At 37.8% G+C, this 27,534-nt stretch overlaps 1 protein-coding gene and 1 non-coding gene across 3 annotated transcripts in view; both read right to left on the bottom strand.

The window, feature by feature from the left end:
• Positions 1-627: 627 nt before the first annotated feature.
• The window catches only part of LOC132825705 (transcription termination factor 1-like), a 34,941-nt gene continuing 8,034 nt past the window's right edge, over positions 628-27,534 (bottom strand). For both annotated transcript variants that reach the window (XM_060841106.1, XM_060841105.1), the window contains exons 2-10: positions 21,318-24,030; positions 18,210-18,395; positions 17,871-17,949; positions 16,204-16,334; positions 11,784-12,012; positions 9,585-9,671; positions 8,423-8,488; positions 7,670-7,755; positions 628-2,123 (exon numbers count right to left, since the gene is read on the bottom strand). In XM_060841106.1, the coding sequence (XP_060697089.1) occupies positions 1,873-2,123; positions 7,670-7,755; positions 8,423-8,488; positions 9,585-9,671; positions 11,784-12,012; positions 16,204-16,334; positions 17,871-17,949; positions 18,210-18,395; positions 21,318-23,796 (3,594 nt within the window). In that variant the 5' untranslated portion in view covers positions 23,797-24,030 and the 3' untranslated portion in view covers positions 628-1,872. The remainder of the gene's footprint in view (positions 2,124-7,669; positions 7,756-8,422; positions 8,489-9,584; positions 9,672-11,783; positions 12,013-16,203; positions 16,335-17,870; positions 17,950-18,209; positions 18,396-21,317; positions 24,031-27,534) is intronic.
• Positions 20,202-20,330, bottom strand: LOC132826042 (small nucleolar RNA SNORA11). The gene has a single exon (XR_009645855.1). It is a non-coding gene; the product is annotated as a small nucleolar RNA SNORA11 (small nucleolar RNA).

The following is a 27,534-nucleotide window of genomic DNA, read 5'->3' as shown; positions in this document are numbered from 1 at the left end:
AACCGAAAATGATATAACCCACTTTATTTGGAGACCAAGACACAGAAACAGAAAGAGGGGCAAAATACCAGCGCTTCACCAGAGGCTCATTGATGATGTTACCTAACATGGTGATGAAACGTCTGAAAACAAATTTGCCAGCTGAGCGAGCAAACTTACATCCCGAACAAACTAAATACAGTTGTCAGGATGGGCAGTGACAGGGAAGTACAGCTTTTCTGTTTTTATAATCCAACTCCCCTTTTGGAGAGACCAGTATTCCACTAGATGTTTTGATTGTCCATGAACACAAATCACTCGAAGCACCAGTTTTAATGATTTGTATTAATGTCCTTCACTACTTCCTATCTCAAACTCTCAATCTTTGCTCTTTTTGATTGGTACTTGTTAAGTCACTCGACTCAAGTAGGTTCCCCACAACTGTTGTTAAACTGACAGGTGTATGTCATTTGACCTCTTCTCTCCACCCACCGACTTCAGTTCCTTCTAAATAATGGAGTGGTATCATGTTTAATCCATAGGAAGAACATCCAGAACTTCATGCAAAAGGTGAAATAAGATTGGAACTCTCTTTTGCAAATGACAAGTGATGCTAGATCAACTGTTAATTTTAAAATTGATAGACATAAGTTTATTGACAAAGTATTAGGAACATGGACAACAACAGGTGTATAAATAAAAACCAATTTATATGAGTATATAAATTTCAACAGTCTCATTAAATAGCTGCAGAACAGGCTGAAAGGGCACAATAGTTTTTCTGTTCCTATATTGCCCAGGTAAATGCATTAGCTCTCTCATGTCAGCATCTTTGTCTGTATAAATAGGTTGTAGATTCATATCCCACTCTTTGAATGCATAATATATAATGAAAGAGTAGCAAAGCTGTACAAGACTCTGGGTGTTGCGTCTCAACTGTGCTGAACTAATGTGCTGGTGGCTTTTAATACGTGAAAATGTAGGAAATTCCATCCTAGCGCTCAAACACGAACAGAAGGTTAACTGGTCATTCATCAAAGCTATTATATGTGGGACTGAGGACTGTATATGTAAGACAACTGCTCTATTTAGTCACTACATTCCAGTGTCATTCATTTTACAAAATCCTTGAGATTTCCCAACTGAAATAAGAACCATGACACAGTTGACCTGAATTGTACAATTAATTTCGGTATAATTATGATAATAAGCTAAGTAGTTGAATAGAAACATATAAGTTTTATCTTAACATTCCAAGCAAATCTTCTTTCTTCCCACATAGGTTTAAAAGGAATCAAGATGAACAACCTGAATACTATATAAATATATTGTAAACAGGTCTGGCAGTATCTGTACCAGAAATATAACATGAAAAATCTTTTGTCAAATCTACACATTAATGTATTCTCTCTTCACAGATGCTGTCTGACCAACCAAGAATCTCCAGCTTTTGTTTTTATTTATATTTTGCTTTTCTATTATAAAAGACTTGAGCTAAATTAAATTCAATTTTAAAAGTATTTACATAAACCAAACATTAAAAGTATAGGTAATTGAGATAAAGTGTGTTTGTATCACATTTCTCAGTATCATTTACATTGTTCATGAACAGAGATCGATGATTTTTATTTTCATACAATTTCTGCAAATGTTCTGAAGTTTAACCTTCTCAACAATGAGCATTTGATACAAATTAGAGATAGACTACAAATGCTGCCCTTACCAGAAATGCCAACAATCGAAATTTTAAAAATCTACCGGTCATAGATTGTTGAATAATAAAAACATGAAAGTCTCAAGACACCACATAATGTGAGTGTCAACATTTTTGTATTGTCAACGTGTCATTCAAAGCTGTCGCTTCAGCACCCAAGACAATCATGTTATGTGGGGTCAATTTTCAACTGGTTTCTCTGACTGACTCTGAAATGAGGTTCCAATCATTTCTTCCAATTCATCTATTTTCTCAATTTCATCTTTCACATCATCGTCGTCATCATCATCAAATATATCACTTAATTTGAACTCATGCTGTAGTGACTGATAAGGATCACTTGAAACATTAAAATTGCATTGGTCTTCCTTTTTCTTTATTATTTCTTCCAATTTTGGAACTATTTGATCATGCAGAAAGTCCACAATTCCTATAAAATGTTCAAAAAGTTAAAATCAACTTTTACTACTTGGCATAATCATAGATTTCTAAAATTATAAATAAGTCTCAATTTAATATTCATGTATAAAATCTCAGTTGTAATCTTTCACAAAATAAATATTGGATTAACAATATTAAGGATTCAAATTCATGTCAAATCAATGATCTATTTTGTACACTAAATGAACATAACGACTAGAAATATCGAGACATTTAAAGGCACATTAGAACCTGGATGCGGATTCCGCTTGAGACCATATGGTCGAGTAAGTTTCTAACTACTTTGCATTTCCACGCATAATTTATTTGTTGATACAGTATCAGTGAACATGTCCATGAATAAAAGGTGAAGTGAAAGTGACAGCCCTTGATATCAAGGTCACGTTTGACTGATTGCAGCATCAATGACGCCTATAAAAACCAAAATCAAGGGAATTAGGACAAACTCTGCTGGTTACAGCGATATCTGGCACAGAGAAAGATGGTGGTTGTGGGTCTGGAGGTCAAGCACCTCAGCTCCAGGGTTTTTCTGCAGGGAATCATTGGAGTAATGTCCATGGCCCAACCGTCTTCAGCTGCTTAAGCTTCCTTCCAACAAAAAGTGGAGATGTTTGCCAAAAATTGCACAATGTTCAGCGCCATTCAGGGACTGCCTCAGTATCTGAGGAATCATGTTGAAATGGAACAAGAGCTGAACAATATCCAGACTTCAGCTGACAAGTGGCAATAACACCTGCACCACATAAATACCAGGCAATAACCATTTCCAATAAACAGACAATCTAACCACTGTCTCTTGGCATTCAATGGCCCCCACGATCAACATTCTGGATAAAGTTAAAAATTACATGACACCAGGTTATAGTCCATTCAGGTTGATTTGGAAGTACAAGCTTTCAGAGCGCTGCTCCTTTATCAGGTAGCTAGTGGGGCAGGATCATAAGACACAGAGTTTGTAGTAAAAGATCAAAACATCATACAACTAATGCAATGTATTGAACAAACCTAGATTGCTGTTAAGTCTTTAATGGATTACAGGCTTCGGTTCATTAATATGTAAACCCTAGAACTTCTTTCAAGTCAAAATTCCGCAATAACTTAAGGTTTTATACAAGAATGGTGACATCTCAGCTCAGACAATGCATTAAAGGGGTGAGGTTAGACTCTGTCTGTATTCCAACTTTGAGTCAGACCGGTTCTATTTCCAAAGTAGGAATTTATAAATACAAATTTGCAAATGTAAAGACACCTCATAGACTTGTATGTATGTTCGTGCATGTGAGGGAGTGAGAGCGTGCGTGTGTACGGTGGACAGAGGGAGCAGTTGTGTGCATCTGTGTGAGCGCGTGAGTGTGACAGAGTATATGCCTGAGAGGGGGTGTGCGCATCAGTGAGAGAGTGTGTGTGTGTTTAAGAAAGAGGATCTGTGTGAGTGTGATCGTGTGTAAAAGGGTAGGTCAGTGTAGTGTAGTGGGGTCACCTGTAGTATGACATAAACCCAAGATCCTAATTGAGGCCATCCTCATGGGTATCTTTACTCAGCGACTCTGTTGTTGCATATCCCAAAGTTCATCTTGGAGGATGGTCACCTGAAGATCAGATGTCAAATGTCTTTGACTGCTGAAGTGTTCCCCAACTGACAGGGAACACTTATTTTTGTGCGGTGTCTGTTCATCCACTGTCATAGCGTCTGCTTGGTCTTGCCAACATATCATGCCTTGGGGCATCCTTGCCTACAGCGTATGAGGTAGACAACATTGGCAGAATCACATGGGTACCTGCAACGCACGTGGTGGGTGGTGTCCCCATCTAGTGAAGTGCAGCTTTCTGAGGTTATCCTTGGGCTTGCATTACAGTGAGGTACTTAGGTACCTATCCTTCACGAAGACGCATGTATCTAAGAATGAAACTGATTCTGAAGAGTAGTGCATGGTAAGTCTGATAGTGCGATGAAACTTGTTGATATCATTGTGTAGTTGTTTCAGTGACTCCTCGCCATGGATCCAGAGGAAGAAAATGTTGTAAATATATCTGGTGTATAGCGTTGGCTGGAGATCCTGTGCAACTAAGTATTCTTGTTTGAACTTGTGCATGAAAGATTTGGCATATTTGGGCACACAATCTGTAGACAGTCAGTCCATGTGATATTTTATAATTTCCTCCTTTGGAAACAGAACTTGGTCTAACTCAAGGTTGGGAGGCAGGCAGACTCCAACCGTACACCTTTAATGTATTGCCTGAGCTGAGATGTCACTTTTTTAAATCATAAAACCTTAAGTTATCTCAGGAACGCGAGTTGAAAGAAGTTCTGGGATTTACATACTCATAAATCAAAACCCGCAACCCATTCGAAGTGATTCAAGACTTAACAGCAATCTAGGTTTGTTCAAAACATAGCATTAGTTGTGTGACACTTTGATCTTTTACTAAAGATTCTGTGTCTGCTGATCGTGCGCCACACTGCCAGCCCCACATCATAATATTCTGGGAGTTACTTTTGAACAGAAACTAAACTGGACACACCATATCAATACTATGGCCGCAACAGCAGGTCAGAGTTAGGAGTACTGCAAAAAGTAATTTACTCCTGACTCCCTAACACCGCTCCACCCTTCTCTCTGACCTATCACCTTCACCCCCCCCTCCATCCATCTATTGTACTCTTGGTTACCTTCTCCCCAACCCCACCCCTCTTCCATTTATCTCTCCACCCCAGAGGCTCCCTGCCTTCAGTCCTGATGAAGGTCTTTTGCCCGAAACGTCAATTTTCCTGCTCCTTGGATGCTGCCTGACCTGCTGAGCTTTTAAAGCACTCCTCTAATCTAGCCCCTTTTGCCTCCCTAACACCTGTCCATCATCTACAAGGCACAAGGTAGGTGTGTGATGGAATACTCTCCACTTGACTGGATGGGTGCCGCTCCAACAACACTCAAAAAAAGTTCGATATCATTCAGGATAAAGCAGCCCATTTGATTGGCAGTGCATCCATTCCAGTTATGACTGATGCTCAGTATCAGCAGTACATACTACCTACAGGATGTACTGCAAAGATTTGCCGAAGTTCTTTTGGCTGCACCTACCAAGGCCACAACCACTCCTATCTGGAAGGACAGGTGCAGTAGATACATGGGAACGCCACCACCTATACCACCTCCAAACCTTCCACTCACTATCCTGACTTGGAAATGTATTGCTGTCCCTTCACTATCACTGAGTCAAAATTCTAGAATGCCTTCCCTAATGGCATTGTAGGTCTATATGCAATGGTTCAAAAATGTGGCTCATCTCCATCTTCTCAAGGGCAACTAGAGTCGTGCAATAACTGCTGGCACAGCCAGCAACACCCATGTTCAATGAGAATTTAAAAAAAGCCAAAGCTTACAGGAGAGCAATAAGAGTCCCATGTTTACCAGTTATATATATTAAAAATTTTGAATCCAACAATACAAGGAGCAGTTTCAAACTATAAGTCTTAGATTCCAGTGTAGTTTCAGAGAAGCCAGACATGTTTTATTTACTGAACAGAATAAAATGCAGGGTTCCAAAATTCAGAAACTAACATAAAATTTTCCAGGGTTGCTTCTGTTGATTTGCCGTACAATCTTAGTGCACAAAGATCCTAAGCATTGAAGCCTTTGCTAAAGGGGTCAGTTTTCCTCCGCAGTATACATACATATATTATGATCAAAATTTTGTCATCAATGGCAAATTGATGACACTTGCTGTTCACACTTAAATTTGTGATCCGTTCTTATTTATAGGCAACTTGCAGTAATTACAGCATTTTTGTGCAGTGATTCACAAGAACCTTGTAACTGAGAGATCGGGCAAGCAATAGCATCTCTTCGGATTGTAAAATTTTTATTGAGACATTCAGAATCTAAACCAAGAAGTTCAAATTGGGATACTTAATTTAATAGAAAATCAATTTAGAAAGAAGAATGAAAGAAAGATTGTGTTTTTTTTCACATGTCCCAATAATTAAAATCTAAAGGAATGAGACATTTTGTACAAGTAATTCTCCAGTAACAGACATTGTTTGGTGGCAATTAAGTATTATCATATGGTCAATGAATTGAATGAACAAAGCCCAAGTTTTTCTGCTGTTTAGTGGCTACCAAGCAGTTAAGTACCAAAACGTCACATCTTTTGGTGCATTAGTCAGGGGTAAATGTAGCGAATGAGTCTGAGTAGGTTACTGTTTGGAGGGTCAGTGTGGACTTGTTGGGCTGAAGGGTCTGTTTCCACACCATAGGGAATCTAATTTAATAAGAGTGAAACACTAGTATAGTGAAGTTTTCAGCAAAGTAGTAAAACCTGGCTAACAACTTCCTGATTTATTAAGTACTGTTAATGAAATTTGCTGTTTCATTTACTCATTAACAATGATAAGCAGAGGCAGCTTCACCTACCATTAACACTGTAAAAGCCACTGCAATTTTATGTTAATTTTGCTAAAAGGCATCTGCTTGGATACGAACTCAGAACAAGCTTTGGTTGACTGTCACTAAAAATCCATTAGTATTTAATATAAAAACTAATTACAGAGCTTATGCCAGTTGGCTTTCGAGGATGAGTGTCAACATGACAAATGTCTGGTCATGCATTGAGATAGTGTCACAATAGCTTTGTCTGAAAGTCAAATGATGTCAACAACTATGGATCAAAGACTAAAGTACTGCTTTGCCTTCTGATGGTATTAGAATTGCCATCTCAAATGCTGCAATTTGAGTGAGTTTATTTCATGGTACATTATTCTTGCATACAGTACTTTATACAGAGCAAATAAATACCAAAATGGCACATTATCTTGCACTATGAATTTAGAGGCTTAATTAAACTTTTTAGTTATTTTGATTAAAATATCACACCAGATATAAACATTTAAAGGCTACAAGGAAGCACTACAACTTAAAAAGCAAATACCAGTGTAAAAATAGGATTACAGAAACATTAGAGACTACTACAGGATATTGTTCACAAACATTCAGCATGAAAAGCCACACAATTAATAGCTGTTACAGTTTTTCTCCTTCTCAAATATAATGAAGTTCCTGAGGATGCTATGTCTATGGTACCCACTTCATAATGATACAGGATCATTTTAATTACAGACTGAAAGAAGCAGCCAATATAACTCTTGGTAATGTTTCAGAACCAACTGGGAAAAAATAATTAAGATTGAAAATTCTGTTTTCCCACAGGATCTCCAATTCCACATTATGAAATTATGGAGACAAATTCTTAAAAGTAAAAAGGTTATGCCTTCAGTGCATTGGAGATACAATATATGATCCAACAAGTGAATCAACACCAGCAATAATAGAAATACAGCAACAGCCATTTCCAATTCTAAAAGCAATTATGCCACCCACCTGGCTGCCTTATTTCAGAGAGCAAATAACAAGAATGACTGGAAAATAAAATTGATGCTTTCAACTGCTCTTTTCATCATCAAGGTGAACATTTTCTGTTGTCATCAATATAAAACATAATCATCAGTAAACTATTCAGTCACTGAATTTAGATACTAACCTCCAAAGGATTTTTTGGGCCAGTCAGGTACGTAACGAACTTTCAATTTATAAAACATCTTTTGAACGAATAAAGGAGGAACATCTCTAGAAAAAGCAGCAACATAATTGTACAATTAAATCTTAATTATGGTAATCATCCTGTAAAAAGTAAATAAAATCACATTAACCTTGTTGATAAATTGTATTTTATTTCAAATTCCTTTGTGAAATTCAAGAGAATAGAAATAATTGCAACAGACAGTAAAGTCATACTTTCAATGCTACACAAAATTCTTCAGTCATTAATGAAATGCTGTATTACATATCTGACCCATAGATTAAGTTTACCGGTATCAATCAAATGATAGGATGACAACTGAATGAGAATTAAGCATTACAATAATTAGCTCATCACTGAGGGCTATAACAGCTGCATTCCACCACATAAATAGGTATCCAGAATAATAAGAGAAATCCAACGTTACAAATAATAATACCAGCATCAAAATCTTAGTGGTATCAACAAGACTCTCAAGTGAGATGATATAAAACTAAAGCACTGCATAAACTGTAGATTAAAATGATACGCACACACCTATCCCCCAATCTCCTGGCCAAAGATTATTTTCGAATGGCATCACCGGATCAAATATCATCCCACATACACCCCCCAATTATTGCCGTTAGCTTGTAGGCAAAGTCAATTATGTCCACTAGACCTATTGTCTTTACGTTACTGCATTATAAATATGAAAATTATAGTGTTATTTACCCAACAGCACTACAAAGATCCTCCCAGTCGACTTCACCGACATCATCAATGTTCAACAGGTACAACCTGGAAAATAAAGCAGGTAAGGTTCTTGCTACAGTTTTCATTAACAAACCTTTTGGCAAATCTCTAAAGGAAAGTTGGACTGGATCCAATTTCATCAATGAACATGAATTTACATCGTTAAAAACCCAATTACACCTCATTCAGGTGAAAAACTTTCCTAAGGTTTTTACTGTTCGGCTAATAACGTAAAGAGGAAGCTCAGTTTAGTCATTTTTCTTTATTGCTATCTGTATGGTGAAGTCATCAATACACCTGTAAGGAAGCGTATAATCATCAACACCAACTTTGCAATTTCCACATTTAACTGGGAATATGTACACTTTAAAAATTACTAAACAAAATCGCTAGAATTCAAAATTAAAATATAAACCCACTGAACACTTAGCAGGTATGGCAGCATCTGTGACAAGAAAAAAAAACTGATTTCAATTTTCAAGTTTAATCAGAACTGGAAAATATTGAAATGTAACAGGTTTTAAATACGTTTTCATTTATCAAACTTCCGCTCTCACCTCCTTCCATATCTCTAAGAACCATAAAGAGTTCCGCAAGTTCTTAGCCATGGTTTCGCTCAAAGCCTGAGTCAGACAGTCACATGCCAGGACTTCAGCAAATAATCAAGGTAAACACTTCAGTCAGTACTGAGGAAGTGCAGCTAGATGATGTATTAAACCAAAATATGTCCTCTTACTTGGGCACACTGTAGAGACGTTAACTCTACATCTCTCATCACAGATCCTGTGTGACCTGTGAAGTAATTTCAGTTTTAAGTCCAGCAATTGCTGACAATTTCAGAGGAGTAACAAGAGCAAAAAAAAGAGTTTAGACATCATTAATGCTGCAAAATATGAGAACACCTTAACTTATACTACTAGATGGCCTGCACTGTACACTATACAACCAGCTCCATGTTGCTGTTTTTAGTAAAGAGATTACCTTTAAATTAATTACCCTGCAATTTATTTTTAACCAACTGTTTTAACTCAGCAATTAAAAGTCCCACCTTATCATATGGCTGCTTTCATCAGACGCTTCTAAGTCAACAGTTACTTTATATTATTTTGTTGCCTCATATGAGTCTCTGCATACATTTTACCTTTTGATGAGATTAATTCTTGACTGGTGATGGTGAAATCGAATAGGTCTCACTCCTCCAGACATTTTTGTAGTCAGAATGTTCATCCTTTCAGAGAATAAAAATGAAATTAAAAATTTTGCATTCATGATGACATTTTAAAAGGCACAGTGGTCAGCAGTGCCAGGGACCGGGTTCAATTCCATCTGTGGGTGAGTGTGGAGTTAGCGTGTTCTCCACGTGTCTGCATGAGTTTCTGCAATGTAACCATATTGCATCAAGGAATTTAATTCCAGCTATAAATAGCTGTTTTTAGTTGGGTACCTTGGTGAACCAATGAATCAAATTATAATGCACCAATCTGTTACAGAATTGTGTGCAGAATCTAGGCAACCTCTCATATTCTAGATTCTCTCTGAAATGCTGACATTGCTTTCTTCCTTTCTTTCAATCACTCCTTCTTAGTACTTCATTATGAGTGTTGGACTACCGTATCTGTACTAGTCTTAACTCCACATGTTTGTTTAGTGGTTCGGTTTTTAAACAGTTTCTAAATGATTTCCAAAACATTTGGAATAGAGATGAGAAAAAATCTTGTTCAGTAATTTCTATAACAGTGACCCAAAGATTTCAGGTATTTGACAGTTTTAAGGTCTACACAATGCAGGGTTGCATTGAAATTGTTTAATATTGGTAATTATTCTGAACAGTAAATCATCTTGTTACTGTTCAATGTCAATCACAAAGTACAGAAAACAACTGCAGATGCTGAAATCCAAAGTAGACAGGCAGAAGACTGGAAGAACACAGCAAGCCAGACACCATCAGGAGGTGCAGAAGTCAACATTTTGGGTGTAACCCTTCTCCAAGACTGGGAGTGGGAGTGGGGAGAGCTGCAGATAAAGGGGGAGGCGGGGGCAGGGTGGTGAAGTGGGGATAGGTGAAGACAGGCAGAAGATGCAATCTGGTTAGTCAATGGGAGAAATGAATCCGGTTGGTGGAAGGGAGTGGGAAGGACTGAAGGGAGTCGGAAGATGGGGAAGGAGGTTATTTGAAATTGGAGAACACAATGTGGAGTCCTCCAGGCTGAAGGGTGCCCAGTCAAAAGATAAGGTGCTGTTCCTCCAAAAGGCACTGTGGTTTGTTTGGGCAATGGATAAGGCCAAGGATGGTAATGTCAGAAAGGGAGTGGTTGGGGGAATTGAAATGAACGGTGACTGGGAGGTCTGGTCGGCCCTGCCAATCACTGAAAGTAAGCATGCAAGTCCAGCAGGCAGCAAAGGGGGGAAATGGTATGTTGGTCTTCATAGGGAGAGGATTCGTGCACAGGAACAGGGATGTCTTGCAGCAATTGTACAGGGCCTTGAGGAAGCCAACCTAGAGTATCATGCGCAGTTTTGGATTCCTTATTTGAGGAAGGATATTTTACCTACAGAAGGACAGCAACAAAGTTTTACCAGACAGATTTCTGGAATAGTAGGACTGACATATGGAGAGAGAGAGAGAGACTAGATTATTTTGGACGATACTTACTAGAGTTTAGAAGAATGGGGGAAACTGTCATAAAAACCAATAAAATTTTAACAGGACAAGATAGAGTAAACACCAGAAGTATGATACTGATGACCCAGGAGACCAGAACCAGCAGTTAGTCTAAGTATACAGGGTAGGCTATTTAGGATTTAGATGAGAAGACATTTCTTCATCCAGAGTGGTGAGCTTGTTCAATTGACTGTCACAAAAAGCAGTTGAGGCCAAGTTTTGGCATGTTTTCAAGAATGAGTTAGATACAGATTTTAGAGCCAAAAGGAAGAAAGAGGCAACAGGATACTGAGTAGGTTGATCAACCATGGTCATACTGAATGACAAAACAAACTCAAAGGTCTGAATGGCCTACTCCTGCTCTTTAATATGTTTCAAAATTACAAAAGTTCAACCAGTAAAAATTGGTCAGAGTAGCTAACCACGTGTGATTAAAGAAAATATGGTAATGAAACAAGTTTTAAGTATGTCAACCCTGTTGTGACCAAAACACAATATAATTAACTAAAACAGCAAATTAAGGCAAAGCGTACCTGATGACAATTATGGCCATAGACCAAGATCTACAGAAATACAGACAATTTTCAAATTCACCTCGTATTTTATGCTCATTGCTTAATTGGAAAGAAACTTCTTGTAACTTCAAACCTTCACTAACAATCAGAAATATTAGCTCACCATTTCTGCCTACACTGCGTCCAGTTTCTGTGCTCCATTTTGTCCGCAACTGCAAACCAAGGAATTTCCCTGTATAGTTTTTCACGCAGAATTGAAATAAGTGCATTGGAATTTGGAACTGTACTCATTGGACTATAGGGTGCCTCTTGTATCTTTTTTCTCATTAGCTCCTCCATTATGTTCATTAACGCCCTCTCCTCCTCCTTGCTCCAAGGTCCAAGTTTCAAAGCTGTTTAAAAAAGAAAACCTCTTTAAGAAATTTATATTTTTGACCAAAACAGGTTGATCCAATAAGAAACTAATTGATTAGAATTTTAATTTATAAAATACAAATGTTGCTCAGTAGTTACTTTGCTGAATTTGTTGATATAACTAATACATTTACATAAAAGTTAAATAAACAATTTGGTTTTTAAAAAATATTTTTAAACAAAGAAATCTTGCATCTATGTAGTACCTTTAACACAGTGAGACTTTGTAAGGCACTTTAAAGGTGAGGTGAGAATAAGTGCCCTTTACGGCAAGGCAGCATTTGACCAACTGTGATATCAAGGAGCCTTATTGGAACTGGAATCAATGACAATTGGAGCAAATTTCTCCACTGGTTGTGGTCATGCCTAGCACAAAAGTAGATGGTTGTGGTTGTTGGAGGTCAATCATCTCAGCCCCCGGACATCTCTGCCGAAGTTCCTCTTTTTTATCAATTTCATTAAATCTTCCATCGTAAAGTCAGAAGTGGGGATGCTCACTGATGATTGCACAACGTTTAGCACCATTTGCGACTCTTCAGATACTGAAGCAATTTACATCTGCATAAAGCAAGATCTGCACAGTAGCAATGCTTAGACCGTTAATTGGCAAATAATACTTGTGCCACACAAATATCAGGCAATGACCATCTCCAACAAGAGTGAATCTAACCATCACTATGAGCATTCAATGGCAATACCATCACTGAATTTCCCACTATCACAATCTTGGGTGCTACCATTAACTAGAAATTTAAGTGAACCAGCCATGTACATACCATGGCTACAAGATCAGGTCAACAACTAAAGAATTCTTTGGCAAGCAATTCACCTGCCTATCAACTACAAGACGCAAATCTGGAGTATAATGGAATAGTCTCCAATTGTCTGGATGGATATAACTCCAACATTGAAGAAACTTGACACAATGCAGAACATAGTATACTGCTTGATTGGCACCCCACCTACTATGAACATTCATTCCCTTCACACCTAATGCAGAGTGGCAGCAATACAGTAACTCACCAAGACTTCTTTGGTAGTACCTTCAATTATGCAATCTCTGCCATCTAGAAGGATAGAAGAGTCACATATGCATGGAACACCACCAGCTACAAGTTCCTTGCCATGCTAAATATCATCCTGACATGGAACTCTATCAATTCTTTTCCAATAGCTGGCTAAAATTCTGCCTTCCTAAACATGGATGTTCCTATACCTCAAGGACTATCAGTTGTACAGGTCAGTTCACAACCACTTTCTCAAGGGCTATTAGCAATAGAAAATAAATACTGGTCCAACCAGGAATGTTTAACATCACAAAAAAGGAAGAAAAATTAAAACAAAAGTTCATATTGAGCCACATTAGGACCTATTAGGTAGAACAAAAACTTGATCAGTGAGTTTTAAGTAGTACTTTATAGAGAGGTACACAGACAAATCAGTTTTGGGTGGAAATTCGAGAGCCTAACGCCTTTGCAGCTGTAGACATGAATGGGATTAAAATTCAGATGCTTAAAAGGCCAGAGTTAAAGCAGCACAGATATCTCAAGTGGATTGTAGGGCTGGAACAGATTATACAGACAGGCGAGCGGAGACATTGGACTGACTTTTACACCAGGATGAAAATTTTAAACATTTGAGGTGATGCTTTAAGGTCAACGCAATGTAGTTTGGCAGAAACTGGGGACAGAGAAATCTTTTCAGGATGGCAGCCAGTGACTAGTGGAGTTCTGCAGGGGTCAGTGCTGGGTTCCACAACTATGCATGTTATACCTTAATGATCTGGAAGAAGGAACTAAGCGCATTGTTGCTAAATTTGCAAATGACACAAAGATAGGTAGACAGGCAGGGAGCATTGAGGAAGCAGAGAGGCTGCATAAGAACATGGACAGATTAGGACATGGGCAAAGAAGCAGATGAAATACAATCTGGGAAAGTGTGAGGTTATACACAGATTAGTTAAGGCATAGTCTATTTTCTAACTGGGGAAAGGCTTCGGAAATCAGAAGCACAAAGGGTTTTGACAGTCTGGTTGAGGGATAAATATTGGTCAGGACACTGCATGAAATCACTCTTGTGGTGAGGTATCAACAATGCAGACTGTGGTGGAGTTATGAATGGCAGACAGCAACTTCAGGATTTCTCCATTAATCTGTGCTTGCGCTAAAGTTCCAATTAGATTTGGAGGGGAATTGACAGTGAATTCTTGCTCTTCTATGAATAATGCCATGGGTTCTTTTGTGTTCTCCTGTGCTTAGTTTAATGTTTCATGTTTGAAAAGAACCAGACAATAAAACATTATGACAGACATACAGTGAAATGTCAACTGAGATTATTTGTCTATATCCATGACCTTTTGATTCATAGATCAGAGTGGTACCATGAGAAAAGATTAATATGCATTTAATTATTTCAACCTACCAGTCTTTGAAACACTTACATCTGGAAAACACGATGGCCTAGAATTTGCTGCAGATTTTGAATACAAACGGTTAGTAAATTGTTCACTGTCAATTCCCCTCCAAATCTAATTGGAACTTCAGGATTTAGTGCAAGCACAGATTAACGGAGAAATCCTGAAATTGTTATTAGTTGTTCATGACTCCACCACAGTCTGTGTTGTTGGTACCTCACCACATTAAGAGCCAGTGCCACTGAAATTAGTTGATGCGGTGACAAGGTTTCATTTTATCTTTTAATTTTTAAATTTTTTAGTGAAGAAGAGATTTTAATGGTGACTTCAGCAATAATGACTGTTGAACCATGGAGCTGACTGTGAAATATTTTAATAAATGTAATTAACCTTAATAGTGATATTTAACAGACTCTACAATATAAAACAATAATTTAAAAACAATTATTACATAGTTTCACAATATTTCAGCTTCCATCTTCACTCCAGGTGTAAATACAATACTTATTTTGCTTTTTTTTTTAATAAAGTGGTTTCACTTTAGTGCTTATCATTTCCCTGTTGGCTTTTTGAAGGAATTCTTTAATGTGAATGGCTGCCTTAAAAATCTTTGGTGACATCACTGCAGTTTCTTGCTGGGAATCATAGATACAGAAAATAGGAGCAGGAATAGGCCACACAGCCTTTTGAGCCTGCTGCACCATTCAATATGATTAAGGCTAATCATCCGACTCAATACCCTATTCTCTTTCCAGACCACTTGATCCCTTTAGCCCTCAAAACAATATCCAACTCCTTGAAAATGTTCAACAATTTGCCCTCAACTGATATCTGTAACAGAAACTTCCACAAGCTCACCAGTTTCTGGGTGAAGAAATTTCCCCGCACCTCAGTCGTAAATGGTCTACTCACCTATTTAGACTGTGACTCCTGGTCCTGGACTCCCCAACCATTGGGAACATATTACCTCCATTTACCCTGCCTAGCCCTGTAGAATTATAGTTTTCTATGAGATCCCTTCTCATTCTTCCAAACTCCAGTGAATATAGTCCTAACCAATCCAGTCTGTCTTCATATGTCAGTCCTGTTATCCCAGGAATCAGTCTGGTAAATTGTTGTAGTCCCTCCAAAGCCAGAATATTCTTCCTCAGGTAAGGAGACAAACTCCAGATACAGTCTCACCAAGGCCCTGTACAATTTGAGCAAACTATCCCTGCTATCCTTGCTCAAATATGCAAGCATTTTTATTATGAAGACCAACATGTCATTTGCCTTCTTCAGTACCTGCTGAACATACATACATACTTTCACTGATGGGTATACAAGGACAGCCAGATCTCATTGCACCTTCCCCTTTCCCAACGCATCAGACAATAATATGTCTTCCTGTTTTGCTCAAAGTGGATAATCTCATACTAATCTACACAATACATTTGCCCACTCAACTTCTTCAAATCACGCTGAAGCACCTGTGAATCCTCACTATAGATTAATGCAGGGGAAGAGTTTTCTCCCATAGGGTTTGTTAGATCTCTGAGCAAGGCTGTTTTAAGGAGGCAGCTTAAGTCATCTGGATTTTTTGTCATCTTTTAGGTTGACCAGAATTACCCAACTACCCTGAACAACAAAATATTTCTACACATATTGTATTCCTATTAATTAGTAGGCTATTGTAGATATCCAACAGAGATAGTGACTACACTTCCACTGAACTTCACAGTAGGAAGAAAATGCATGTTTTATTAATCCAACTTACAATTTTTCATTGTTTTTGCTCGGCATATAACAGACCCATCAGAACGTTCCATGAATTGTGCAATTTTCTTCCAGTGATTTCCATACTGCATTTGCAAACGTTGCAATTTGTTCAGTTCTTCTTTGGAGTACCTAATAACAACACATCTATAGTTAATCTCAGAAGACTAAGTACAAAAATGAGAACAAACAAAATTAACTAGTGCCAGCAACTATAGTGTCAGCTATGACTATAACTATAACTCAGCAAGATTGTAATCTGATGTTAAGTGACTGAACACAAATTCATAAGTATAAATCCTGGCCGGAGCCAGCATATATTGAGGGAATGCTGCAAAAAGTGCTTTTCCTATGGGAAGGATTTAAAACAAAAAACACTCTCAGATCAAGGAACAGTTTGCACTAATAAACCAACGCAATTATATCAGTTTCATCTACATTTAAAAAGAAAGGCTTGAATTTTGACATCTACCAACAAAAGGGGCAATGAGATCTCATGAGTCAAAGAGATAAGTCAAATGAAAAATCAAAGAGAAAAGTAGAGAAATGGTGAGGTTTAGGAATGAATTGCAGCGTCTAGGGCCATGGCAGCAGAATGCTACCTATGGTGGAGGGATTGAAATCAGGGATGTTCAAAAGACCAGAATTGGAGAAGTGTGGACTTCTAGGAAGGTTGTGGAGCAGTTCAGTGCAGCTTGCTGGTCAGTGGTAATGTATCACTAATTATGCATTATATCAGATAGGAAAATGCGGAAGCATAACCTGGAGCATCCTTCAACTCTTATTCCCTGTGAAAAAGCATCTGATCTTGACACAAAATTTCCCAGAAGGAACTCGCTTTTTGGAGCACAATTTGAGGTTCGACAGTGGCTCAGCTGATGAATGCAACACATAATTGAGCTAAACAAACAAGGGTTTATTTCCAGTTTGTGCCATGTTGTTAGTCTCGAACTTGGAGGGCATTAGGTGCACACAGTCAGTGGCATTACCACACTGAGCTAGTGGGAAACAGGATGGTAAAGGGTGAAACTGATGGAATGGTACAGAATTTTCAACACTGAAGTGGGTTATTAGGTTCAACCAGTTCATGCCTTTTTAAACTCTATGTGAGCCACTTCTCACTATATCATCTAACTGTGTCAGCATATCCTTCCAATTTTCCTGTGTTTTCTCCTATTCGATAATACTTGGTTACTTCTGGTGCAAAGTGAAGAAAGCGTGACACTTCTCAACAAGAAGCTGTTGAAAACACCCAACCTATAAGCTCACACAACAAGAATGATAACTAAAAGTAAGGGAAGAGAAAGGGAGAAAACTGACCAAAAAAAACCTTAGTTTTTTAAATTTCAGAGGAAGCGTCAACAATCTCAGAGAGAGCAGAACTTAATTGAATGGAAACACACCAGTAATGTGACACTTAATTAAGAGGGCATTACATTCGCATCAATGACCAGCCACACAAAAAGCAAAGCACCAAATGCAAAAAAATTACTGCCACCCCAACAAAATAATTTCAAATACAACTGGGCCAGAGTTGAAATTTATAATTCTGATTTATTTGATTCATTATTACAGAAGCTGAACATTGGCAAAGAAAACCTAACAAGCAAATAATTAAATTGCTACACAAAGTAAATAATTGATGTGAGTTATTCCAGGTTAGCCCACCTGCCTTTACATCGATGAGGGTGATACATTCTCTTAGCTCGCTGATAAACACACTTCCATGGTCTTGGAATATTTTCGGCTATAAAAAGGAAATTTTCAAATACATAAAATTAATTTTGAATGCAAGTAAGGAAAGTGAAATTGAGTAAGATATTACTGGCAGCAACAAAGGAAGATTTGTAAATAACTACTGCTCAACAGGTATAAAAGGAGTGCATTCAGTATAAATACCTGGGCGAGATGGTTGTCAGATGCTGCAAAACTCAAAAATGAGACATATCCACTGCTAATATATACAATAATATAGGCATAAAAATGAAATTAGAAATATAGAAATACCTAGTTTGCAACAGAATAAATTATTCTGTTTCAGCCGTCTAATTCTTAACATCTCCTCAACGGATTCAGGAACATGTAGCAGGTCCCATTCATTTTGAATTCCAGTTAGCTCCATTAATTCCTTCAGGTTTTTCTGCAATTGTTGATTCTCTTGCTCAGTAAACTTGCCTTGGCGGATGGCAATTCCTACACAGAGGACAAATTATACAATAATTCCAGTTTAAGAAAAGTCTTTTAAAAACAAGTTCAAGTTATATTTAGCACTAAATTCACTTCTTAGCTTTGTATTGTTATGAAGATGTGGGTGTACTGTATCTTTAAGAGAGTCAAAAGCTTGCAGCACTACCTGACAGCACCAAGTGTTCTGAATAAGGAACATAACATATTCAGTGTAGATGGTTTCCTGGAGGCAAAAACAAGTTTGAATTAAGCCAATCAGTTTAAATTATACCCAAACAAAAAACAAATTCAATCAATTTTGAATTTAGTATATTGACAGTATTAAAAGCCAATGACACAATCCAATGCTTTGGGTGTACAAGACCATGAAAAAAAATGAACAGTTGGGAGAGAGCTACTAAAAGACCAACAGATGTAGGCTGCTAGTCAGAACTCTCGAAGAGGTACCTGTCTAGGGAAGGAGTTTGCACAGAGAAAAAACATCAACACCGACCTGGAGAGCAAATCTACAGAGGAAGACATAACGAGAATATTCTACCGTTGGCTGGTTTTCAAATTTGAATTTTTCAGTAAATCTTAATTGGGGGTTTTATTGGACTAGTATTACAGAAGGGAAATTAAAAGATAGGTTAGAGGAAGGAATTGTAAATAGTTGTCAGTTAATAATTCTCTGTTATACTTTGAGAAATAAAGTTGTTAATGTTTACTTTAAATTGTTTTGGCCTCTTGAATTTTCACAGATTACTGCATGGGATAAGTCTCTTCTGTGTTGCTGGTTTAAATTAAGCAGGAGGGTTTACCCCGTGTCATAATAGTATAAATGGGAGAAGGTTCAGTAGGAAGGTAATGAAAACCTGCTATGACATAGCACCTTTCATGACCCCTAAGTTTTTTAACACCAATTAAATAATTTATTTTTGGAAGGTTGGTCACTATAATGCAGACAATAAACTGCCACAAAAAACTAAGTGATAATAGAGGATGTTTTTAGTGATGTTTTGCAAGGGATGAAAATTGACTAGGACATCATATTTCTTATCATGGGATTTGTTATGTGAACCTAAGTGAGCAGAAAGGGTCTCAATTTAACATATGAAAGCAGGCACCTCTGACAATGCAACACTGCCTCCGTACTGGACTACAGTACTAGATTTTGCAGTCAAGTCTCTAAAGTTGAAGGATGCTACCAATAAGCCATGAGCATAAATACCTGACCACCTAATTTGAACTGTCACAGCAGAGTATTCTTGATCGACTTTAATAGATAAATAGAATATTACCTCAGTGCAGGATGGTAGCACAGTGAAGAAATTAATGGAGTCTAATTTAAAGCAGGTTGGGAATAACCACAAGTTTGTCTATTTAAGCTGGTACATCTCACCATAGCATTGAACATTCCAAGTTTGTGATCTACTGTGGGCTAGGAAATCTAGACAGACACTTCATTACAGTGCATAAGGATGGAATACAGTATGGTCAAATGCATTTTATCTGCTTGTTTAGGAAGGAAGGATGTCTCAAAGTAATACATAATGTTCCTTCTAATTCAGAGGTATTAATTGATGGGCAATTATAGATTATTTACCAAATATCTTTAGTAATATACAGAGAAATCCTACAAATGGTAAAAATTATTTCTGCAGTCACAATCCTCAAGGTGTAATTCTTTAAAATAATTCATCCCCTTCAAACTCTACTTCTCACAACTTTCTAAATGATGGCACTAGATGCGCTGGTGAGCCAAACATTAACAATTAAACAATACCAAGCGAACAATTGAGATTTTTAAAAATGTCATTAAAAATATAAATATTGTTTGTTATCATTTAAAGCAGAATGGAATTGGACTCATCCATCCTCCTATTTGACAACATGTTTCTATATGGTGCGGTATAAACAGCTCACCCAGGATCTCCAAGGCAGCTGCTCTGTGCACACCAAACACACTGTTAACATTGTACCTCTTTTTGCGAAGGTGGAACAAACTTACGCACTCATACAGTGGTTTCTAAAAATATCCAGGGAACTACACATAGTCCACCCATCCTTACAGTTAAATGGTGGAAAACTGCTGTTTAAGCGCAGCATTCCAATCAGGCAGGCCATAAACAGCTAAGAAAGATGGAAGTTATATTGCAAGATTCATTAACATTTATTATTGCTTTATGAACACAAGTATTATTGAGAACAAATAAATATGTTGATTACAAACATTGATTGACACATTCCAACCTCTGCCATAAATGTTATACTGAATCTTCAATTCCTTCATAACAATGACAGCTTCCACTTTTTAAATCTGACAAAATTTCCATTTAAGGCACTCATTCCCATTGGAGGACTCTCTTCCCAACTCCAACGCCTCCTGCCTCCCTCTCCTATCCATTTCACCAGTGTTCCTCACATTCAAATAGCAGGATTCTTTATATTTTTTACAAACTGTTGGATTGTTCTCTTGGAATTTCCAAATTTTATCAGACCCAAAACCTCCTTCTTTAATATCACCTTATTCCAGAATCCCCTTCTCAAAATAATCCCATCCAAGTGTCCCTAAAAAGTTAGAAACACAATTGAAGAACACTGCTTATACCTTTCCTAGTGTGTTTCTGAGGAGAATAATTAATTTCCCCTAGAATGATGTTTGCCATAACACCCATTCTTATAAAAAGTCTCCAACTGGCAAAAACAACACCAGAGGAAATCTGCCCTATGAAGATGTTCAATAACTTTGATTGTGAACTCTTTAAGCATTTGTTTAATATTTCAGAACATCAATACCTCCCCATATAATGTTGAATAATCTCGGTTTCCACAATATATTGAACTAGAACTTTATAACTGAAAGACTAATATTATCCAACAAATTGTTCAGCAATAAATCTCGGTATTGCTAAGTGAATAAAGCAATAGTTCTGTGATTAGTCTTACCTTCAGCTTTAAACTTTTGAAACCTTGGAAGGTCATATTTATATATGCTATACAGCGTATCATTTGTCAGCTTTTCCACATTAGGGATATAGTCCTTGAGCAGCTCAGTCAATTTTGATTTGTCCATCTGACTACCTTTAGTTTTATCTTGACAAACAGGCATTTCCTCCCACTTAAAATTCTCAGCAGTTGTGATGTTAGCATTATTATTAGGTTTTGTCATACGCTGCTGTGGCTGTTTATTTTTCTGTCTTCTTAAAGTTGCAGGAGACTGTGTAGGTCCAACGTGCGTCAATTGTTTAGGTCTGCCAGAATTCTTACAGCCGAGTGGACGGCCTCTCTTTTGTATGTAGTTCTTGGAGGTTTTAACAGTTTCCTCGCAAGTGGTGCTAGCATCATGCACTATTTGCTCAATCTGCTCTCCAGTGATTTCTGCAATGCCACTAATATTCACAGCCTTGGAAGGTACTTTTGTTTCTTTCTCTACATTTTCACTTCCATTGCAACTTAATTTAGGTTTCTGGAAAGATTTGTTATTTATTCCCAGTAGGTCTGCACTACAATTTTCAAATGACAAAATGTTGCTTCTTTTACATTGCTTGATAGGCTTTTGAGGAATTTCAGATCCACTGGGATGGCCATCTCTGTCTATGTTCTTAAACTGCATTTTCTTTTTTCTCCTTTTGCATTTTTGGGTTGATGTTTCTGTATCAACACTAACATATGCTGATATTGCACTTTCTAGATGAGGCTCTGCACTAGTCTCCAAATCGTCACTACCTTCTGCTTTCCCAACTCTCTCTTCTGTTGGATGGGAATTACACTTACTTTTAGTCAGTAACTCAGGATTCCGTATTGTGTGCGGGGTCTCTTTTGTTGTAATCTCTATAGCAGTTTTTACTGCCGTGACATGGTCTCTTTCATTATCACCATTTTCCACTAATCCGGCATTTTGCAGTATTTTCTTAGTCTTTACCGCAGAGACTGAAACACCAGTCTCATCTGAGTAGGAACGATGTATTAGTTTATTCATTTGGTTTCCTTGATTACCCATCAACTCAGAATGCTGACCTTCTTTCTTCATCTCTGTAGAGCTCACGTGCGTTGTAGCCTCCGTTATCAGTGACCCACAAAGATGAATTTTTTTTCTTTTCTCACTATCACCTCCTAACTGAAGATTTTGCATATCTGAACTGTCACATTCTTCACTGAATATTGAACTGTTTCTGTCTTTTTTCCTTTTCTTCAGTTTGTTTTTATTACTCCGTGGAAGCTGGAAAATTTGTAAGTCTTGATCATCAACCAAAACAGTCTCTGAAACATCACATAGTTCTAATGCTGCGACATATTTTTTCTTCTTCCCCTGTAGTTTATTTTCACCAAGATCAGATTTGCAGGGGTTTTGCATATCTGAGTCATCATCTTTATTTCCTAATTTAGAATTGTGCCCCATATTTTTCTGATGCTTCCATTCCTTTTTGCAATTATCTACAAGCAGGAGATTGTTTATGTCTCGATCACTGTCCACTGTGTGTATCTCTGAACTATCACATCCCTCCAATGATGCAGAAGCATCTTTCTTTTTCTTCCGTTTCTTTCCACTATTACCTATGGACGTGAAATGGTTTAAGTTCTGTTCAGTGTCTGCTGGAACAGTCTCAAGATTATCATAGCCCAACAACAAAGCAGAACAATCTTTTTTCTTCTTACGTTTCTGTTCACTATTATCGACAAACAGGACATTGTTTAAGCCTTGTTCACTGTCCACTGCATGCATCTCTGAACTGTCACTGCCCCCGAATGATGCACAACGGTCTCTCTTTTCCTTCCGTTTTTTTCCACTATTACTTATAGATGTGAAATGGTCTTGTTCAATCTCTGCTGTAACAGTCTCTACATTATCATATCCTGATAGTAAATCAGAAAAATGCTTTATCTGATGTTTCTTTGCACTTTTACCTACAAACAGAAGGTTGTTTATGTCTCGATCACTGTCCACTGTATGTGTCCCTGAACTGTCACCGCCCATTAATGATGCAGAACTATCTTTCTTTTTCTTCCATTTTTTTCCGCTATTACCTACAGATGTGAAATGGTTTAAGTCTTGTTCAACGTCTGCTGGAACAGTCTCGAGATGATCATCCCCCAATAACAAAGGAGAACAATTCTTTTTCTTCTTATGTTTCTTTTCACTGTTATCTACAAACAGGAGATTTTTTATGTCTTGTTCACTGTCCACTGTATGTATCTCTGAACTATCACAGCCCTCTAATGATGCAGAAAGGTTTTTCTTTTTTTTCTGTTTCTTTCTGCTTTTACCTACGCACAGAAAATTGCTTAAGGTGTGTTTTGTGTCTACTGTAACAGTCTCCAAATTATCATACTCCGACAACAAAGCAGAATGTCCTTTCTTTTTCTTATGTTTCTTTTCACTATTACCTACGTACAATTGAGTGTTTAAATTTTGTTCAGTGTCCATTGTAACAGTCTTGGAAGATTTTTTCAATCTTTTTCTTCTGCTTCTTTATACCCGGCTCTGCTAAACTGGGATAAGCACCTCTTGGTCAGTTTCTATGGTAGCAGTCTCTGGAAGAGAGCTTTCAATGATGTCAGAGAATGTTTCTTTCTTTGTGTTGTCGCCGTGCTTCCGCTTTTTGTTATGTAGTAAATATCACATCATGCTGCTGCCTCTTTGATTGTTATCTTCTTATTGCTAAAAACGGGAAAAAAAATTGTCTGAACCAAACAAGTATTTGCATGATACAAAAGTTCGAATACTTTTTTCCACCCTTAGCAAATTATCGAGAGATTCTTTTATGCATTTGCAACAGCATCATTCAAAATATTTTGTCACCCAGTTGCACACATTTCCAAGTCCAGCAGAGGAAAATGACATGTGATGAAATAGATCTCTAATGTAGAATTATTAAGATGGTGAATGAAACCAACGAACAGCAAAACCTACCAATTCCTTATTCCTTTTGTAAGTCCATACAAAAACTCTAAAAATTTCATTTGAATATTTTACTCATCTGTATAATCAGTAGGACCAGGTTGGACAGTTATTTCCTGTTATAAGACCATAAGACATTAGGAGTGGAAGTAAAGTAATTCGGCCCATCGAGTCCACTCCACCATTTAATCATGGCTGATGGGCATTTCAACTCCACTTAGCCACATTCTCCCCGTAGCCCTTAATTCCTTGTGAGATCAAGAATTTATCAATCTCTGCCTTGAAGACATTTAGCGTCCTGGCCTCCGCTGCACTCTGCGGCAATGAATTCCACAGGCCCACCACTTTCTGGCTGACGAAATGTCTCCACATTTCTGTCCTGAATTGACCCCCTCTCATTTTAAGGCTGTGCCCACGGGTCCTAGTCTCCCCGCCTAACGGAAGCAATTTCTTAGTGTCCACCCTTTCCAAGCTATGTTGTGACACAGTTCTATGGTTTCTGGGAGAAAGTGAGGACTGCAGATGCTGGAGATCAGAGCTGAAAATATGTTGCTGGTAAAGCATAGCAGGTCAGGCAGCATCCAAGGAACAAGAGAATAGACGCTCATGCCCGAAACGTCAATTCTCCTGTTCTATGGTTTCTGTCCAGACTCCAATGGAACATCCAAATGTCAGATGACAAGAATAATGAAAGACTTTTAGAATTTTATAGTAATTATCGCAGGCTGATATTGTCTTCAGCTGTGCTCCATCCAAGTTATCCATCCTTCATCACCTACCAAGCCCAAGATGTTCAACACCTAGAAAGGCAGTAGCTGTATGGGAACACCCTCCTGACTTAGATCAATTTCACTGTTCCTTCACTATTGCGCATTGAGTCAAAATCCTAGAACTCCCTTCCTAACAGCACAGTGGGTGTAACTATGAACTTCAGCATTTCAGGAAGGCAGCTCACTATCACCTACCTACTCCAGGGTAATTAGGGATGGCCTCGCCAGCAATGCCCAAGCTCCAATGAGAAAATTTAAAAAAACACAGAGTTCACTACATAGGAAATAGAAGTCATAATTAAATGTTGAAAACAGTACTTATTGCGCATCTGTTATGTCCCTGAAAAGGTGTTAGTGGAAGGTATTAGTCGTATATATTCTAAGGTTTGATAAGCAATTTGTAAAGCCTTTTGAGAGCACAATTAAGAATCAACTATGTTAGTGTGGAGGTCAAGTTCACATCAAGACCAAACCACATAAGAAGGGCAATTTTCCTCTCCTAAAAAGCAGAAAAATAAAACTTGTCCTCCACTAATATTAAACCAACTTCTGCCTGTACTATTCCATTGTGCCTACTAATTATTGTCTGTTGTCTGTCTCACCAACTTTGACTCTAACATCACACAATGAATCAACTCCATTGTGTTGCAGTCTCTTGGCTTTGTCATATTTCTCACAATAAATGCATAACGTTTTTAATGGTTTCACCTCCCCTGCCTCCAAAATGGAGAGAAAAAAAAATCCCATAGCTACTTGGTCCTTTTTTCCTTCTGCTTTAAATGACCTTCATTAAAGATATACAGAAGTACAGGTTCAGTTTCAACAGAGGAATTGATGGATCCCAGCTCTACATCCCTATCTTTTCCATTACAAAACATTTTAAAATATTCAACTGCTTGACATTAAGGGCAGAATTCCTGCAGCTTTAATTAAAAGGATCAAACAATGTAGGAAGCATTTTAGTCCACTGCATCTGTGACAACTCTTTCAAAAGAACTATTCAGTAAGTCCCATTACTATTTCCAATCTAACATAATTTTCATTTTACAGTTTATCCAATTTTTTTTAAAACAATATTATGTTTGTTTTCACTGTTTTGGGGTGGTGCATTTCAGATCATAACTTTTAAACAAAAAAAAATCCCAATTTTGGCCACTTATGCTAAATCTTCCCCCTCTAGTTAGTGACCTCTTGCCAGTAGAATCAGTTAGTTTTCTCAACATCTACTCTACCTAAAGCCCTTATGATTTTTAACACTGGTATCGACTCTCCCAATCACCTTCTCTGCTCAAATGAGACGATTGCATCTTCCTGCATCTCTCCATGAAACTGAACTGACTGTACAGTTAAATCTTCTCTGTACACTTTCAAAATAATTATTTTCTAAAGCCTGTCCAATTCTAGACACCACAGTTCTCCAGTTGAGGCTTAACTTGTGACTTAAGATTTACCAAAATTCCTTTTTTTTTGTTCAGAATTTTGCCACCATTATACATGTGTAACGGTCGCCTTAGTTCTCAACTCAGGTCAAAAGACACAATCTTCAGCACACAGTATTCCCAAGGTCCCTTCCCCATTATTTGTTCAAAGGTTTAAAATCTGCTCACCATTTTATCTTGAAATGTAATTTCTCAAATTACTCTGCACTTTTAAGAACATAGAACAGTCCAACAGAGTATAGGCCCTTCATCCCTCAATGTTGTGCCAACCTTTTATCCTACTCTAAAATCAAACTGAACTACACACCCTTCATGTTATTATCATCCATGTGCCTATCCAAGAGTCACCTGAATGTCCGTAATGCATCTGACTCTACTACTACTGCTGGTAGTGCATTCCACGCACCCACCAATTTCTCTGCAAAGAATCTACCTCTGACATCTCCCCAAACCTTTCCCCAATCACCTTAAAATTATGGTCCCTTGGGATAGCCACATCCACCCTGGGAAAAAGTCTCTGGCTATCCACTCTATCTATGCATCCCATCATCTTTTACACCTCTATCAAGTTTACCGCTCATCCTTTTTTGCTCCAATTAGAAAAGCCCTAGCTCCCTGAACCTTTCTTCATAAGATATGTCCTCCAGTCCAGGCAGCATCCTCTGCACCCTCTCTAAAGCTTCCATATAAGCTTCGTATAATGAGGTCACGAGAACTGAACATAATATTCCAAGTATGGTCTAACCAGGGCTTTATAGAGCTGCAGCATAACATTGTGACATTTAAACTCAATCCCCTTGCTAACGAAAGCCAAAAAACCCTACGTCTTCTTAACAACTCTATCAACTTGGGTGGCAACTTTGAGGGATCTATGGATGTGGACCCTAAGGTCTCTCTGTTCCTCCACACTGCCAAGAATCCTGCCTTTAACCCTGTATTCTTTATTCAAATTCAATCTTTCAAAATTAATCACTCCATACTTTTCCAGGTTGAACTCCATCTGCCACTTCTCAGTCCAGCTCTGCATCCTGTCAACATCTCGTTGCATCCTAGAA

Source organism: Hemiscyllium ocellatum, chromosome 21, assembly GCF_020745735.1.
Source record: "Hemiscyllium ocellatum isolate sHemOce1 chromosome 21, sHemOce1.pat.X.cur, whole genome shotgun sequence".
Taxonomy (NCBI): Eukaryota; Metazoa; Chordata; class Chondrichthyes; order Orectolobiformes; family Hemiscylliidae; genus Hemiscyllium; species Hemiscyllium ocellatum.
The sequence above is the reverse complement of the archived record's forward strand: the minus strand, read 5'-3'. Positions and strand labels throughout refer to the sequence as shown.